Source organism: Caloenas nicobarica, chromosome 9 (assembly GCF_036013445.1).
Source record: "Caloenas nicobarica isolate bCalNic1 chromosome 9, bCalNic1.hap1, whole genome shotgun sequence".
In the NCBI taxonomy this organism is placed as follows: domain Eukaryota; kingdom Metazoa; phylum Chordata; class Aves; order Columbiformes; family Columbidae; genus Caloenas; species Caloenas nicobarica.
Genome location: NC_088253.1, coordinates 13,356,329 through 13,375,013, shown reverse-complemented (window position 1 = coordinate 13,375,013; position 18,685 = coordinate 13,356,329). Strand labels below are relative to the sequence as shown.

Below are 18,685 nucleotides of genomic sequence, written 5' to 3'. Positions count from 1 at the left end.
ACACATGCACCTACACCCAATTTAGACATTTGTAAAAGCACACACTGAAACCACCCAGGTAGTGCTTTGTCATGATTTGTGTGCCGCTGAAGTACGCGAGCTCAAGATTTTTTTTCCAAAACGCTATTTTTAACTGTGGAAAATGAGTGTACTTTTAAATCATCTTTACACAAGCAAAATTACATTTTCTTATAATTTCTTTACCCTCCCTCAAGAAAAATACTAAGAAAATCACGTGGAACAAGGTTTGAGTGCTACATGAGCATCGGCCAGTGGGACGGGTGAGGGCAGAGACTGAACCCGGGCACACGCAGCACTTGTTTGCTAAAGCCGATCTACACCTGACAAACTTCATCTCATCACGACAAAGATGCAACTGGACCATTTCAGCAAGAGCACATTTCAAACTAGGTTAAACCTCGTTCTCTTTGTTGAGATGGTTACAAAGTGGGGTTGCAGTACAGTAGTTTTGAAATACTTAAAGAGATCAGTGTACTTGGTAGATTATGCTTCTCTGACATTCAGATATCTGAGGTTAATAAAACCCAAACATTTTTTAAAGATTTTGCCAGTACAGCAAGAAATCTGAGTTTGAGAAGAGTCTTGGTATATGCTCTTGGGGTTTAGGAAGGACTGCAGCCATCTGCTAAACTGTCCTTGGAGACTAAAGGTAAAAGGGCCCTATATACGTATATCTATGTATCTATATCTATCTACCTATATATACACAGAGATATACCCTTCACCTGATGTCTCCCAGTAATACTATTCTCCTCTACCATTTAAAGGTTTTAATTTCAAATACAGGACATCATAATGCATTGTGGCATATCTTCTCTCAGTAACGTGCTGAAATTTCCTGTAGACGACACACGTTTTTAAAAAAATTCAATCGAATGCCACAGCCAATACAGGATCACGTTGGTGTGTCCTGCCTGATCGAAAAATCCTCACAGCATATTATCTTCTCAAACACAATGTAATCGGAAGTCAAAGCTATTGCCCTGCAATAAATTACCTTAGTATTTGATGGGTTTAGTAAGCTATTCACCACAGATAATACATAAACTATTGTACAAGAAGCTTTAAAAAAGTTTTTACAGTATTAAAAAGAAATTACCTGTCTATAATTCAGTAAGTTAATTCTGCAGCACCTACAGATGTGCCCAGAACATCAGCCAACAAGGCATATTTTTTTACTTGTGAGATTCAATTTGTTTTCCATAATAGCTTTTGAGCTTGCCTATGGTAATGCTAATTTGCTTTCCTCCATACCTTTACATTCAACTGTGAAAATACATACCTGCACCCTTCTTGTACCTGCTATAAAAGTAATCTAATACATCTCCTCCACTGAATATCAGTGATTAACTCCTCCAAAACTAGTTTCGCACTTTTATCAGTGCAGGCTTTTTGACCAAAGTCTTAGGAGGTGAAGTACAAAAGCTATATTCTGCTGTGTTACACACCACACAATCAGGTTTGTCTTTCAATTTATAGCAATGTATTTGGTGCTTTCATTCACCCTGCTTTTACCTGCAGTGATACTGCAAAGCATGTGGACATGTAAGATAAGTAGAGAAAAACGTATGGTGTTTGCAATCGTATTATCACAATGCTAAACTCTCAGCAAAATATTTTTAGAAATTTTGGCACTATATAGAACTAGAAGCACGCTGCCCTAACCTGAACTGAGTTTGATCTCTTCACACATTCAGAAGTCTGCTTTCAGGTGAGGGCGTCTGGGTGCACATAAGCATTTGGAAGATCTAACCCATATTGCGATTTGATGCAATTCTTTAAAAGCAGCCAACATTCTCTTGACCCTCCACCCCACCATCAAAGCTGAGGTTTGGATCTGAGGTTCAAGAGCAAACTCAGATGCCATTTTTTGCAGCTGCCCTTGTACTTAGAATAGAGCCATTTCTTAAACTAAATTATAGGTGGCTTTGGCACAGAGGTGTTTGAAAACAATCTCTCCTTTCCCTTCTAACTGGAGATGCAGGTATAAACCAGGCTAGTCTGGCATGCAAAATTATATGCCATTTTAAAGATTCTGACTTTCATCATTATGCAGCCATCATTTTACTAATTAAGTTCAAGAGTATATACAATGCATGTATGGAAACAGCAATAGTGTAACAAAAATATCAGACGAACTCTAACCCTTTACTTACCACAAGTCTCCATCTTCAATAGTCCTATCATTTGGGGCTCCAGCATGGCCATAGTGCAAAACAGACGAGTTCTCCCCACTGACAGGCAGAAAGAAAATTCAGCACAATTAATGGAAGAAGAAATATTAACACACATAACATGAGAAAGACCACTGTAAACATCAGTGTATTCATATCTCAAGCATGAAATTTTGCAGTCTGTGAGAACTGCCCCCGGCCCTGCCCTGGCGTGGGCTGCAATAGCACACCCTGCAGCCCCCAGAGCAGAAATGGGCATGGAACGGGCATTTTGCAATTCTGGCTGCAAGATGTGACATTTCTGCAGAAGGAACTTGGTACAGTTCATATAAATATTTCCCACATCCATGACAGGGTTAAGGAAATAATTACACAATTGTTCAATCTATACCCATTCATTACCTATTAGTAGTAAGTGATATTTTCCCTATTTGAGGTTAAACATTCCGAGGCATAAAAAACTAACTTCTGCTGGAGTAAAATCTGACATTTGAAAGGCTCTAGGAGTCACTGGGACTGGAAATATTCAGCTGTCCAAGAGCTCCAGTTCACCGCTGGCATGGCCACGTGTGGCCTCTTGTGGAGCAGACACCCTGCCCGCTGCTCGGGGAGCATCACAGTGTATGGTGTCAGCAGCAATAACAGGTAATGTCATATTAAAAATCACAAAGATTTTTATTCCTGGAAACCTTTCAGACTAAACTGCCAATTCATAGGAATAAAACATCTCCAGAGAAGGACAGAACCCTTGTTCTGTGCTTCTGAAGCTCCACGATCCATTCCGTGACCTACATTTTGCCTTGGCATCCTCTCTTGTCTACTGATATTCCCCCTCAGGTCTATCAAACATCAGTTAAAAGACTGGTAAAGATCTCAAGCTCTACTTATTTTACTTTTACTATTCTCGTCAGATAGATGTTCTCTTTTTCAAAAAGCTAGAATTATATCATATCCAAAAATACATGTGTTGAGACAGAGTTACTGCAGCATCTCTCTGACCCCTCCAGCTGACTTGCCAGTCTGAATCTCTCCTTTCATTAAAACCATATTGGTCATCCTGCTCAAATCTGATTCCTTCAAGTTGTGATGGTGGGAACAGTTTCCTATCTTAGGTGAAAGGAATAGGAGGCTCAATTTCAATGAATCTATTGTTGTATCTGGAGTAAGTGTTCCATCTGGCATACTCCTCAGATTAGATTTCTGACATGCAATTACAAAAACAGTAAATATGTGCTGTATCCAAAAAAGATACTACCTTCAAGATACATCAAACACTTGTGATCAATTAGATACTTAATAGACCACTGGTCATTCAGATAAAATAACTCCATAAGCAATGATTATGGAGGAGAAAGCAGATGCCGCCTTCGGTTTCTGAAGGCTCTAAATATAAAGGCCTGGGTCATATTAATATTTTGAAAGCAATAAGTTTTTATTGTTAAGTATTTTTAGCATGTAAGTATCACTATGTAATAAGGCAGTGAAGAATAATGTTTCAGAATCATGGGAATGATGTTCTGATACAAAGTGTGTTTCTTAAAAGTATACACACTCCAAAGGGAAAAATCAAAGTTGTTAATCAAGAATTCAGAAGTCCCACAGAATTACGGCTGCAACAGATTTGTTTTGTGATGTAGGTCCAATGGCTTAAGCACAGTTTTACAACCTCAAAACAAAAACCCCAAAGCCTGGCATGCACACGCACGCACACGCTCACACACACGCGCATTCTGACAAACTGGCTAGGAGTTTTGTGTAAATTGTTTTGAAGCCACCTAGATAATCTGACTGAATCGTTATGAACAATTTCTGGCTAGCTGTAGCATTTACCTGGTGGGTGCTTGAAGAGCACTCCTAGCAGTTTGTCAGGATCTTAGCTGCAGATACTATTCCTTATCTCTCTCTAAAAATGGGGATAAAGCAAGAAAAGCAAATAGCACATGAATATATTTATGATCAACTTTTAAAAAATTATCATGAAGCTTAAGGGCATGACTCCATACTAACGTATTTGCAGATAGCTTGTTTACTTATCATATGCTGGCACCCTTGGTCTCATATACCATACCAGCTGCATAAACAAGTCATATATTCAAATATGAGCACTGTACAAATGCTTTCAACAACAGACATTGCAAATACAAAGATGAAGGATTTCTTTTGCACACTTTAATATAAAGGTTTCCGTTTACAAAATATTTCTTTAAGATTCAGCACCAACTGTTACGGAAAATGCACGAAAAATCTGTTTTTCAGCACCGCTTAGTGAAGCGTTACGCAGCACGCAATCTTTCTTGGCATTTGAGACTCCTTATCTGTCACGCACATCTTGGCTCTGCAGCGTAAACGGGATGGTAGCACAGAGAGCACAGTTGGTGCTGAAGACCAGATACGCACACCATATGCATTTGAGGTTTCTTATCTGTTTGAAGTGATGGGAGTGAGAAGGTCCGCTCACCGGGGACTGGCTCTGGGCAGGTCCCCTGGGCTGAACACCCATTAGCAACTGAGGCACACAGACCTGCTCTTGACGGCTCTTCCAGTGGTTTTTCACCCAAAAGAAATCCAGCACATGCACCGCAGGCCTGGTCCCTGTCTCTGAGCAAAGCCCTGCAGCTGGGGACAAGCAGGAGATCTGCTTCAGAAACGCACTACTGACCCAAATTAACATACCCATATGGAAACACCTCCAGCCTGTTCCTGCCAAGAGCTGCAAGTCAAACCACCCTCATGGGAAGCATCTTTACCACCGTCCCAAGGTAAAGGCAGGAAAGATGCTTGAAGAGCAATGCTACAGAAGTGATGTGTACCCACCAGGTAAATGCTACAGCTAGCCAGAAATTGTTCATAACGATTCAGTCAGATTATCTAGGTGGCTTCAAAACAATTTACACAAAACTCCTAGCCACTGGCAAAGCAAATGAGCCTTCCTGCAGAAGGTATTCTTTTCTTCCCAAGGATAAACATTTGAAAGATCTGGCATTAAAGCACCAAATTCGGGGTTTACAACTAAGCGCTGTGGGGAGGTGCGGATCACTGGCAGCTCTGCTGCCTTCCTGAAGGTCAGCACCTCTGAAAACCACCGCACGTGGGGATGCTGATGTCTGCCTTCAGGCAGCCAACCTGAACAATTCTCCAAGAGATTTCTCTGTATCTATTTTTATTCTGTTAATAATTTGCCTCTAACTAGTGCCAAAGACGTGTTTGGTACAGAAAAAATTGCGTGAAGCAGTGGAAAAGCTGCAAATTAACACCACTGAGAATGCAAACAGTAGGAAGAGATTCAGATTACTAGGAAAGGAAAAAACGTCCCCAACATACATTTTGGATTAGAAAACACCCTGAAAACAAATGACTAGAAGAAAGAGGAGGAACGTCAGCAGTATTTTAAGGAAAGGACTAAGCTGAGCACCAAGCATTTCAAAAAGTGCAGCTATCAGCTCTACATTAAGAACATTTAAAGAAAAACCAACAGACCATTAACAAAAACAGCATACTATTTCCGTCATGATTTAAATAATAAAATCAATCCAGAAGGAAGCACTAACAGCCTTCTCTCCACTTTTTCATCTTAAAGATGAAATCTTAAAATGTTGTATTGAAAAGAAAAAAAAGAAAACCAGATTCAATAAGAATCCTAATCTTATCCAAAAAGCTTAACTTATGGTGATCCTCAGATAAAAGAAAGCATTTTACTGCACTGTGTTAATCACTGGTACCGTATTCTGAGAGCTGTCATCTGCCTGGAGACATCCGTCAAGAAGATTTGAACCTAAGTCTAAGGTGCCACGGTATCAAGTAGCAGCTGACCATGGCTTCTGCGGTCATTGCAGATACTGATGCCTCCACCGCCAGTGAACTGCAGTTGGAAACTGCGCCTGGTGACCAGTGGGTGCCACCCACCCTGCGGTCACCGGGCGGCACCGTGCATGTCACTTAACCTTGGTTTTCCCTTTGTAAAAATGGTTACTTGGTACGCAAAGACACTGCAATGAGTAATTCATTAGCATTTGAACACTACTCAGAAGTCAACGCTTTGTAGAGTAGTGCTACATGTATCCAAGGATGTTTATCAAATACTACCATTCTCATTTAATTGCGCTTACGTCACATCTATTTGAGCTTCAAACCACTTACAAGTTGACAATGTTTGAAAGCATCACTAACCTTGCTATGTGACAACCTGTAATATGTCTTTTATTATTCTGAAATGACTGGAGAGTGAATACACGCAAGTGAATACATAAAGTGTATTGGGTCACACCAAATATTCATTCACCACCTCCTGAAGAGTGTAACAGAGACAGCAACAAACGCATGTACTCAATGTGTGCCACATGATTTATTTCTGTACTGAAATATAGTATTGATTACCCTTCATTTCCAGCTTAGTGAGCATCTTTTCTAAAATCTGAATAACAAACTTTGTTTTTATTTAAAAGCATGATTCTCTTCTGTGGAAATTATTATCAGGCCTGTAATCTAAAAAGGAAAGATCCTATCAAAATATCACAGTTTTAAGTGTGAGGAAAACAACAAAACTCAGCGTGAATAGAATAAAACATAACTATTCAAAAATCCTAATTGCAAAAGCTATTTTAAATCATAAATGTAGTTAAGTGTAATATTTACAATGCATGACATTTTCATGGTAATAAAAAATTCTTATTATTTTTGCCATTATTATGTTAATTGAATTCATCAAATAGATGTGCTCACATTCCTTTTATTAGGACCTAGCTTAAAACTTAGTATTATTCGTTCTTACTTCATCACTCGTAGTCAGAATCTACCAATTTATGGGCAAAGGCCTTTGTATTATATCTTGTGTAATTATATATATTTTTAAATCAAGTTTGTCTGCACTTTTAATTGTAGTGGAAGGATACACTGCCAGCTCCCAACCACAATAGTGAGTCACAATATTGTTGGGAGCTTGCATTTCAAGGGCAGCCCTTCTCCATCTGTTAAATCTTCCGACAGTTCAGAGGCAGCTCAAACACGGCCCCCAGGGCCTGTCACACTCTGCAGCGTGGTGGGACGGGACACCCAGGAATCTCCTACCATCACCCACTTGTGAACAACTGTTGGGACTTTCCTCCTCCTGGGTTCCCTGCGCCACGTCACACAAGTTCGGGGTTTTTTGGTCCTGTGGAGAGTTTAGTCTGTCCCCACGGGGTCACAAGGACCCACTACACAAGCATACGGTACATGTTTCTGTAGGTGCAGCAAAGCCATCGATGTTCTCTAGCACGCAAACCAGACCCTGCAGCACAGGTTCTGATTCACTGTAGGTGAATGTGAAGTCTGTATGGCTGTGAAACACTGTACACAGAGAGAGCTTGGTTTTACCATCACAGCCTGTGACAATACCATAGAGATGGAGTCTCATTTCAACAGGATGTTAATTCTCATGTTATATGATGGTACTTGAAGCAGGAAACTTTTCAGACAATTTAGATGCACAATTTGCCATAAAACTGCTCATGCTCCTACTGCAATTTTGCATATAAATTGGAAAATTGCATTTACAAATAAGCAATTAAGTAAACAGCAGAAAGAAGCAAAGATGCTAATTGTCTTTGCCTCCAAAGCAATAAAGCATCATTGTCATTAATGTAAAAAATATTTCTATAAGTGTGTGTGACTTCAGTGTAGGGAAAATGTTTGAGTAGCAGCAGATCTACAAGTGGAACATATATACCAACATATATGCCTCATCGAACGGTCATGTATCTCTGATTAGATTAATTCCACTGACTAAATAAGATTGATCTCTGCACAAAGCACACAGCTGTCCTTCAACATGTATCCTACACTATTCTCTTGAAATTCTGCAAAGTAAAAATGTGCATTCGTGCAACTGTGGGGAGAACTTTCATAATGTATTCCCAAATACAATACCTTCAACACTAGCTGTTCAGAAAGAAAGAGAGCAAAAAATTCCCAAAAGATTAGTTTAATCACATCCTAACATTTGAGTCAAAGAATATTGAGAATGATATGAAATACTTAAGGTGTATTTCAAAGAGAGTATTTTTGAGCAACAAAGAATAGCTCTAAAGCCCTTCTCCATAATGCTATTTAATAAAAAAGCCAATTGCAGCACAGATGCGACTATAAACATGATCTTGGCAGCAGCAGCAGTCATTGGGGAATCTCTTGAGTGTAGCAGAATCTGTAACCAAGATATTTCCCTAAGACACAGTGCTAGCCCCCTTTCTTTGGCTTTTCCAGAGGAAACCATTCAAAACTCACTCTGGTAGCACTTGCAAACACATCACGTGCCTAAGAGGAACAATTTTACAAACATCCAGGGGGAAAGTGACCACAAAGACTGCAACAGTTCAGTATAACCCATCGACTCACCTGCCGCAGATGCAAGTGTAGGAAGTGTGGCGCATGCCACCTCGAGTGTAGCAGTAGTGCTGGAACAGGCTGCAAAAAAAGAAAAGTGGTAATTAATAATATATTCAAAACCACCACAAGACAGGGAGGAAAGCAAGTATTGCTTGAGTACAGCTGTGTTGGTGCAAACGCCCAGCTCCCTGTTGAGGCTCTCTGCCCGTTTCTGCTCAGCTAAGCACTCAAATTCACCCACATCCACAGCTCAGCATCCTCCTGAGCATCACGCAATTTCCACAAAGCCCATTAAGCAACTGTGCAGCAGAGCAGAGGGGCTCAAGTGCAGTTCAGTAACTGCAAATGTCAAATTCCTTAACAACTCAACAGTTCTTAACAACTCAACATTCCTTAACAACTCAAACAGATTTAAAACTGAAGTCCAACCAACCCTTCATAGGGCAAAGGTCTTCAAAATACTTTCAGCAGAAGCTCTCTCTCATTTTTACCACCTTGACAATATCCTCTGCTGAAAGCTGAACTGAATATGTCTGTGTATGTGTGAAACCTGAATCGCATGTGTCCATGTTGCACAGCCTCCTCCCCAGCCAAGCCAGCAGAGCTCTCCCATTACATCAAGCCAGGCACTTTCTGCCAGCACCACAGTCCATGCTGGAATGGATGGTCTAATGTTTTCTTGTCTGTAGCCTGACAGACACCGAGAAAACGTAATACTATTCCGTTTTGGATTCTGGTTCCTAAATACCACTATGATCCTCCCCTGCCTAAAGATGGGGGAAAAAAAAAACCCCACACACAGACTCAATACTCAATTCCAACAGCAAGAAGATAATGTAATAACATTAAGCAGAGTCCTCAACAACCTATAAAGAACATCACAATACAACATTGTTTGCTTTTGTGTATGCGAGGGACAGGGAAGGGAAAGAAAAGCAGCCTCGGGCTCTCCAACAGTTCTCCTCTTGCAATGGCGTCCTGTTGGAGGAGCTGTTTGGCCTTAAAACCATTAAAACAATTTCATCTTCGCTGTCAAAGTCCCCTTCACATGCAGGCAGATGTGTCCAAAGCACAATTAATATAGGATTAGGTGCTTTAAGAGCTAAGCACATATCATGGATCCTTTTATTCTTTTTGAAATATGCTCTAATTACAATCCAATTCCCTTTAATACTGAATGAATTTCAAAAACTCATTTGTTGTAATACTGAAATCATTTCATTAACACAGTGATAATGGTGCTATTCAAGGAACAGAGATGTTGTGATTCTGTCCGTCTGCAGCAGCAATCCACAGAACACAATTCAAATTCTTCGAAGGATATTAAAGACATCACATGCTTGTAAATCCACACCAGATTTTAAAATGACACAAAATGGCAGGATTTAAAGAGAAACAAAACAAAACATACAAATACACACGGAAAAAGAAAAGCTTACATTTAGAGACTTAGTAGGGAGACCCAGTGTATAAAATCTCTTTTCTGCTCAAAATGCTGTGGTTTTGCAAGGTAGAAATACTAATTGGTATTGCCCCGGAAACCAGGAATGGCCACAAGTAGGTCAAACAACAGAGATGCTGAGGAGAAACTCTGACACAGTGAGAGCACAGCAGAGACATCACTAAATTGAGCTAATAAAATTTATCACCTAAACTGTCATTTGCTCTGATGCAGACATTTCACATGAAACCAAGTTAGATGTGCTTTTCCCTAGCATGCCGCAGGCAGGGTTTGCTCTTTAAGACATGACACTATGCACAAACATTGTGTGCAATAACATATTACACCATTATATATGTATAGTTATATTTTAGGAAGCAACTTTTAGTATACTTTATAGACCCTTCACCTTAAATGATTGAATAAACTATCTCCTCTAGACAGCAACTTTCAGTAACCTTCTAAAGAGCTTTAAAAATGAAATAATGAAGGTTGTAAACATCTTTCCATCAGCAGTGATGCAGGGATAGCAGGGTTTATTTTTCCGTATGACAACTGATCACATATTCATGGTTGCAATTTATATGAAACTGTGCAGCCGAGTAATAGTATTCACCTTTTGCAGTACTCCCTGATTAGCAGTAAAAAGTGGTAAATAAATTAAGACATGCTTCATATAATCCAGCTGTTGCCTGAACTTTGTTTCTGTTTTCTAAGAAAATAACCTGATTGTTTCATCCAACATCATGGACTTTCTTTTAAGAGCAAGCAAGAAGTGGTTGTTGTGTGACTGAGCTCAACTTTGCCAGGTAATGAGTTTTCTTCTAGAAAAAACACTCATATCGCTTTTTTGAACTTACTTTTTCAGGCTATGATTCATTAGAAACATGTTCATGCAGCTGAGAAAAAAATCCAGCATTTCTATCAGAGACAGGTAACATCCTCGTATACATGCCTTATCTAAGCGAAGGATTGCATATCCCTTTGACAGCAAATGTTGGCTTTTCAAAGCTGAAAAACGTGTATCTAGAATCAGAGAAGCTGACAGCACTCTGTAGTTAAATCCTGGTTCCACTAGACTTCTTCACACCAGGATTTCACCATCTACACACTGCAAGCATCTTTATCCAAAAGTGAGATACAAAAGTATGAAGTCTGAAACAGTTGGATGGAATATCATTTAATCTGGCACTCCACGTATATTTCAAATATCGCATCTTGAACTTTGCCTGGTTTTTATGATTGGAGGATATGTGTGTTTAGGCAGTTTTATGTTGGTGCTCAATGCCTTGCCGGGAGCTTTTAACGTAGCCAACAGATACAAAAGTTAAGCACCTCTTTCTCTTTTTCTTCTTTCACGTGTTTCAAAGCTTCCTGCCATGTTTTATGCAATATTTCCCTGGAGGGTGTATGTACCACTTATCATGCACATACTACCTTGGTGGTGTACACAGACCAGCCATCCGTGTATTCACATGTCAGATGTTACCTTTTAAACACATACAGCTTTGTTTGAGCTGGCATGGGTTTTGCATAGCTTGTGAAACTTTTTTTTTTTTTTAATGTAGAGGTACATCCTGGGTTTGGCACTTTTTGGTTTTGCCAAAAACATCAGCTTCTTTAACTGACTGACAACATGTGGAGGTTGAAGGTAGTTTAAAAACTTCGCTGTTTTTTCCATTAACTTAAAAAAGAGCAAGGATTAGCCACCATCAACTCAAGTAAATCTGCCATAAGTACAGTTGATCACACCCTCGCAAATTTGCTGAGGGACAAGCCAGTGTTATCCCCACTGCTCTGCTGAGTCTTGACAGCCTTATTGACTACACTGACTTGAGAGAGAAGAAAACTCCGCTTTCAGAAATAATGGGTTCTTCATCATTAGGAATGACAGAAAAAGTATATTCTTGCTGTTTTTGAGATCTCATTAAGTGTTGCATACATACGTCAAAACAGCCTAAAAAGCCACTAAAGTAAAACCTACTACGGATAGTCTTTCTGACAAATTATAAGAACCACTCTGACAATGATGCTTGTGTCTGATGATCATCTTTGGTCCAGTTTCTGCTGCTGTCTAATGCACACTGACAATTACAATCAGATCTGTGCTATGAATGTAAATTGAATCAAATAAAGTAGTTTAACATCGACAGTTTTTCTAATTTAAGTGGATTTATAGAATAAAAGCACTTAACGCAGGAGGGATAGAAACCATCTGCAATGACTTCCCTAACACTTCATCCTTATTTTCAGATCTTCCTCAGTGCTAGAACACAACATATACATGCACACTCAGGAGAGTGTGATTTTTATTTCCCAAAAGAAGTAATCTCTAGTTTGAATTCTCATCAGCCCTTCTTGAGTTATAACAAATATTTATAAGAAAACCATACTTCGTATTTCTCAGCTATCCACTTCCCAAACCAAGACACTTCTAGATCAAAAAGGCTCAATTTCTAAGTGAAAATCCAACCGAGTATTTTGGCCTATATCTTACAAAACAGGTAGAAACTACAATTACACAACATAGAGTAAGTACGGAAAAAAGAGAGATAGAGAGGTGACAAAAAAGAGGCGAGACTATCTGACAAAAGCCCTATTAAAAACTTAAGCTGAGTTTCTATATCACTGCCCAATACATTCCCCAGTGGCATCTTCTGAGGGTTCCTCTACCCCATCTCACATCCTCAGTAATTACAGTGAAGCGCTGCAGAACAAGATGTGCATGTCGCTTGGGGATGGAGGAACAATTACTCATTCCAAGGCTTCTGATGAAGGAGGACTGAAGCCACTGAATAACCCTATTCATTATTCCCAGTTACTGGAGCCACGTCAAGAACACCTGTTGGATACTGGTAGTTCAGGAACCGGATTTTTAGACTGTGTAACAGAGACATCTGCTGTGAGAAACACAACTTGTCTTGTGAAGCATACAATGTACAAAAGAGTCAAGGACACTCCTAGGTCACTATCTCATTAGGGTGTGTATACTGAAAATATATATTTATATAAAAAACGTTCACACTAGATCACTCACTGTTCTGAGGATGCTTCGGATCCACAATAATTTCCTCGGTGTACCTGAACAGCCACGGTTCAGGGCAGGCTAATTCTATGCTGGTGTGACAATTCTCTATCTTACTCTGAAAATTCATCAAAATACGTGTTTTCACAGAAGCTCGTCTCACCCATTTCATTACCAACGTTCAAATGAAAACAATTATTATGTAAGTCTATAACCTCATACTCAGGTGCTGCTTTTCTAGAAGACTAGCAAGACAACTGAACACGTACCCTAGAAACAGGACAGCTGCCACAGTTCTCTGTAAATATGCCTTTTCAATAAGTCAATCTTTGTATTGACACTCAAGAAACCTTTTAAGAAAGTCTTCAAGTATGGTTGTCAAATTATTATTTTCCTGAAACATTTAACTCGGAAAATTCACCTGTCATTTGTCAGAATTGTTTGATTAAACTCCATAAAAACTCGTTGACTTATGGATTCAATATTATGACTACTGAACTGTCGAAATCATTACAGTTATGGTTTCATACCAACTGAACTAAGATATTCACAGTATAAACCTGCAAAGATTTTAATATTAATTCCAGACCTGCTGCGTCTGCCGACGGGCTGGTACAGAGAACACTAACAGGGGTTACCCAAAGGACTGCATCAGAGCTCCAGAGAGTCAAAGAACCAGCATTAACTGTCAGAAAAAGCATAAATAGCACAAGAGATTGCCATCGCTGAGATTGCAGCTATGATTAGATCACTGCAAGTGAATGAACTGAATTGATGCGAATAAGGGTCCGTGCAGCTGGCAGAGGTGCAGTCCCCGGGTGCAGCTCCGGAGCGCACTGCACCGCAGCACAACCGCCCAACAGCTGGTGCTCCGACACTGGCACCGCGGGGACACGGCTGCAGAGCACGAGTTCAAGGTGGGAACTGGTTCTCCTCCTGCACAGCGGTAACATCACCTTCTGCATGCTGCTCCATGCCTGCCCGTCAGTCTGGAACTCCCATCTGCTGTGTGTCAGCAGCTGACAGCAGCGGGATCTCCTCGTGTGCTGCTCCCGCACAGCTACGTGGGAGCTCTAACATCTTGGATCCAGGATTTATTTTCATCCGTTTTCTACAGCAGAAGAGTTTTTAAATGAGTGTTCAATCTTCACCAAGTACATAACTGGAAAGCAGATCCCACTCCTGCACTACAGAGCGATGAACATTAAGACAGGTCTCCGTTTTATTTCTTCACCAATTCTAAAGTCCACTTGGAGTCACATTCAGTAGTAACAAGGCAGAACTAAGCTCTGCATTGGTCTAAATTTCATACTTAATCTAATATTATGGAAAGAGGTGGCATCAATTTTTCTTAAGACTCATTGCTCCATTTCCAGCTCTAATAATTCTAGATCTCAACTGGCATATTTTAAATTAAATTTTTTGCAGTTTAAACCTACTTATCAACAGCTAATTAATGAGGTCTAAATCCTTTGATGACAGAATGATTAAACTGCGTTTTAACTAATCCATCTTTAATTAAAATGCTGCCAGCAAACCATTTCTGGATGTGTAAAAAGGACACATTTATAGATGCTCACTCTTTAACTATGCATTATGTAAAGCCAATAATTAGAAGAACTCATGATTTCAATTATATTTTAATTACTGTTACATATAAAACATGCTTTAATAGATGTAATGCAATACATTTTCTTTCCTTACAACGCACTAATCATTCCTATTGGGTTGACAACCAAATAAAAGGAAGTTTAATATATGTGCTAGTACAGGAGTCTTGTTTTAGCTTTGAGCCAATTCTCCCTCCATTTCTTCTTCGCAGCAGAAAGGTACTTAATTATCTCCAAACCTAAAACCCAAATGAATCCCTATAAATCCCTGTTCAAACTTTAAAAGGAGATTAGCAGTAACTGACCGTAATAAAGATAAATGCTTTATCCTTATTACACTTGCATGTCTTCAAGTTTCTTCAAATCAAAATATGAGGCTACTGAAAAACCTGCTAGTAAAGAAAAAAAATATAAGATGACATCTGTACCAATTTTCCTACTTCTTTCCTTTACAATTTTAGGAAACAACATGAGCCAAGAGATGCTTTAGTAATTGCAGGAGCCATCAATTTTAATTTATTTAGGGTATCTTTTTGCCTCCATCTGGGAGGGGCAGGCAGGTAGATGAACATAATGTGGTGTCTGCAGCCAACTCCCCATTACCTGCATTAATGGGAGGCGGAGACTTATAAATATGAAATTGATGGACGTTTACCTGTTCTTCACTATGGCTAAGTCAGTTTTTAATGCAAATATGGAACAAATTATTTGTTTCTGAATCACTGTTCGGGAACACTCAGTATCCTGTAGCAATACAACCTTTAAAATTGCATGTTACTACAATAGATTTTTTTTTCTGAGACAACCTGAAATTCCATAAATTACAGTTATTAAACATGTTTCTAAACTCTGCATGTTCCAAGTAGTTTTATAACACAGAAAACTCAGTCTTAGGGTTTCGCTGCCGTCAGTGATCTGAATCTGGCATGAGGAAACTAATAAGCTTATGGCCAAAGCCTGCTTAATTTAATCATTAAATTCTACTCTACAAATATTCAAAAAGGTGTATTACGTTATTTCTACTGACTCGGATATGTTAAATTTAATTTTCATAAGCTGATTTCTACTGTTTGGATAGATTAATGAAATTGCTGATATTTCAGTTTATTTCAACTTTTCTCTAGAAAAAAAAATAGCATTTAACAAACTCTGATAGTAAGATGCTTTCACATCACAAGCGCCTATGATGAAGTCACTGAACATACTGATATTGGAATATCCGCACAACAAGACTTAAGCTGTTGCATAGTTTGATTTATATAAATCCTCTCCTCTCATTTCCCTCTTTGTCTATTCCTGCTTACAGAGCAAACTCTTGTGGGCAGGGAATATATTTTACTACCTTACAAAGTGCATTGTCCATTTATATTCTGAGTAAATAACGCCAGCTTATTATGAAGAGTATATGAACTGTATCTCCTTGAGAGAGAGCCTATCTGGAAGGGTCATTTCCAATATTTATGTATTCACACATAACAGATATCAAGAATAAATGCTGATGTGGCAACATGCTTTATCAAGGCTTATCAAGAGTACTCCTTACTTTTAAAAAGATTACAGGAGATCTACCTTGAAAACAGCCAACCAACCTCCCTCTTAAATTTACTATGTATGGCATCGAATTGCTGCTCCACCACGTCAGGAGTGCAGTGGTGCCAACACAAGTGACAAGCAGACAAATGAGACTGTCCCTCCTCACGTCACCTGTCCTCCCAACTAGGTTACTGCTTTTACTGTCTCTTACAGTGCCTCCCAATGTGATGCCAAGGACAAATATGTTTAAAGACTGCACATGTGTAGTAATATTAAATAAGAAGAAATATTCTAGAAGAAATATTTTAGCTGTTAGAAGCACCAGGGAAGGACAGTAATAAAGCCCATACTAGAAATAACATTATGATAGAAGCTAATCAGATACATATATAGGTGAAGGCAACAGCTTGTCTTACTTCCAATTTAATTTCTTGATGTGTTTAAATGCTAACTATAGTAACTGCTCTTGTTTTAAGATGGCACTTTGGCCAGTAAGTGCTGTGATTTCCTTTCCTGTCTGCAGAGACTTTCTGCCGCAGCAAGGACACAGCATGCCAATGCCAGCTGCCCACTCGCTTTCACGCCGAGTGAGTCTTGTACACTGGAGTAACGTGGAAAAGGAACAGTAACCAACATTTTCTCGGGGTGATACTTTTTTGGAGGAGCTCATGCCAGACAGTTTTACCTCCCAGAAGGCAGAACGAACTCTGCAAGCCTGCCTGGATCTCCCACATGCTCTCCAGAGTAACGCAGTGCATTGCTGCTTCCCTAGCAGAGAGCACGCAACTAAATATTGAAAATCTGGTGAAGTACTTCAGAATCACCTAGTTAACTCCAGAACACTATCTAAACTTTTCTTAAAATTGCTTTTTTCCTTTCCCCCAGAAGCCTAGAGTAAGATTGTATGTTTGTCTGGGTCTGCTCCCAGATGTTGTATCGTCAAAAGAAAAGGAAGTTTTCCTGGCTTGTGCAGAGAAATGACAGATCAGAGATGTCCTTCTCTAATCTTTCTGACCATGCTTCAAGGGTCTTGGTCATATAAAATGAGTGAATAGCTGCCCAGAGGACTACACCATTTACCACAAATTACTTCTTTATGGAAGAATCAATTTTATAGTCTCCTGAGTTTCAAACACTTGCCTCTTCAATCCAATGGAATTACTCTGTTGAGAGTCAAGCCCGAGATAGATGACTCCAAGGATCTACTCTTGAGGCTTTTTTAACTGTCTGTTATAAAAATCTGGAGAGGACTTTTAAGTCTCTGAAAAAGACTCTGAGTAAAGAAAACATGTATCAACACTCTAACATTATATGGCTAAAAGTGTCCAGATTAATCTGTTGAGTTGCCAACAATCTTCTGTCCCAACAGACCAGAAAGCTAAATTCAAGTCCATCTAATACAACAGAACTAGAAAGTGTTTTGAAGAGACAGAAGAGGCTATGCTCCCCTGCATGGCGCCCTGGAAACTCCAACAGATGTGTTTTTCTGCTCATGCAGGAGGAAATTTGCAAAGCTGAACTCATGGGAATAAAGCTTTAAAAACAGATTGACTAATTTCAACTCCTAAGAAAATAATACGCAACTTTCAAAACAAATACTATTAGAAGACATGGGGAACAAAATGAAATGCGTTCAGCAGAGATGATTCAAAGAGCTCCTGAGCTCCTGCAGTCTCAAGAAGAAATCCATAACACTGATTGTGGTTCCCTTAGTCCACCGTGCAGAGTACGAATCATCATTCAGGTGAAAGCGAAGGGAAAGTACACCCTACACCGAACTTCCAACAATTCAAGCTGTCACGCAAGGCTTGACAAATCCACTTGCCTGCTCATAAGCGACACACAGAAAATTGCTCAGCTCAGTGCTCATCAGTTTCTGCAGATCTACTGCTTTTATTAGAAAGAATGAAAACCATAAGGATTAGAAAGATGACATCAATCAACTATACATGAGCCTAACATTTCACTGCATGCCTTAAACTCTGAGGATGTTTCGGTTACTCCACTCCTGGCACCAGCAGCGCCTTCACTAGCAGCAAATAAAACAATAACTCCAGTAGGTGGCCAACAGTAGAACTTTTGGATCTGTCAAAAAAATGAAAGAACTTTTGGCCTGATGCTGCACATATACTTAGAGCTCAAAACTGCTCGTGTCAAGATGTGAAACTGCATAGCAAAGCCACATCTGCCGGGAGGACCAGTCATGCTCTTGCACCAAAACGGCATCATCTGTTCTCGCTGTACAGAAGATTTGTTACCCACAACCCAGGGCTCCTCAGAGGCAGGACTTGCAGGACAACAGCTCCCAGACTAACCCCACGAGGTTCACAGTGCTTGCTGCTGATGTAGATGAGCAAGGATTCACATCCCCAAAGACAGTGGAAAATGATCTACACAGTCATGCTGCCCTAAAGCACAGCACAGGGCATAATGCCACGTCTGAGCAGCAGCGGGTTGGGCTCTTAAAATTCTCAACACTTATTTCTTGTCTTGCAAATCTCCACAACAGGGTTATAAGCAG

The 18,685-nt window shown here is 39.7% G+C and overlaps 1 protein-coding gene across 2 annotated transcripts in view; it reads right to left on the bottom strand.

Annotated features, from left to right (window-relative positions):
* Positions 1-18,685, bottom strand: part of PEPD (peptidase D) — a 131,740-nt gene that overhangs the window by 49,922 nt on the left and 63,133 nt on the right. For both annotated transcript variants that reach the window (XM_065640860.1, XM_065640861.1), the window contains 2 exons: positions 8,565-8,633; positions 2,178-2,255 (listed from right to left, as the gene is read on the bottom strand). In XM_065640860.1, coding sequence (XP_065496932.1) covers positions 2,178-2,255; positions 8,565-8,633 — 147 coding nt within the window. The remainder of the gene's footprint in view (positions 1-2,177; positions 2,256-8,564; positions 8,634-18,685) is intronic.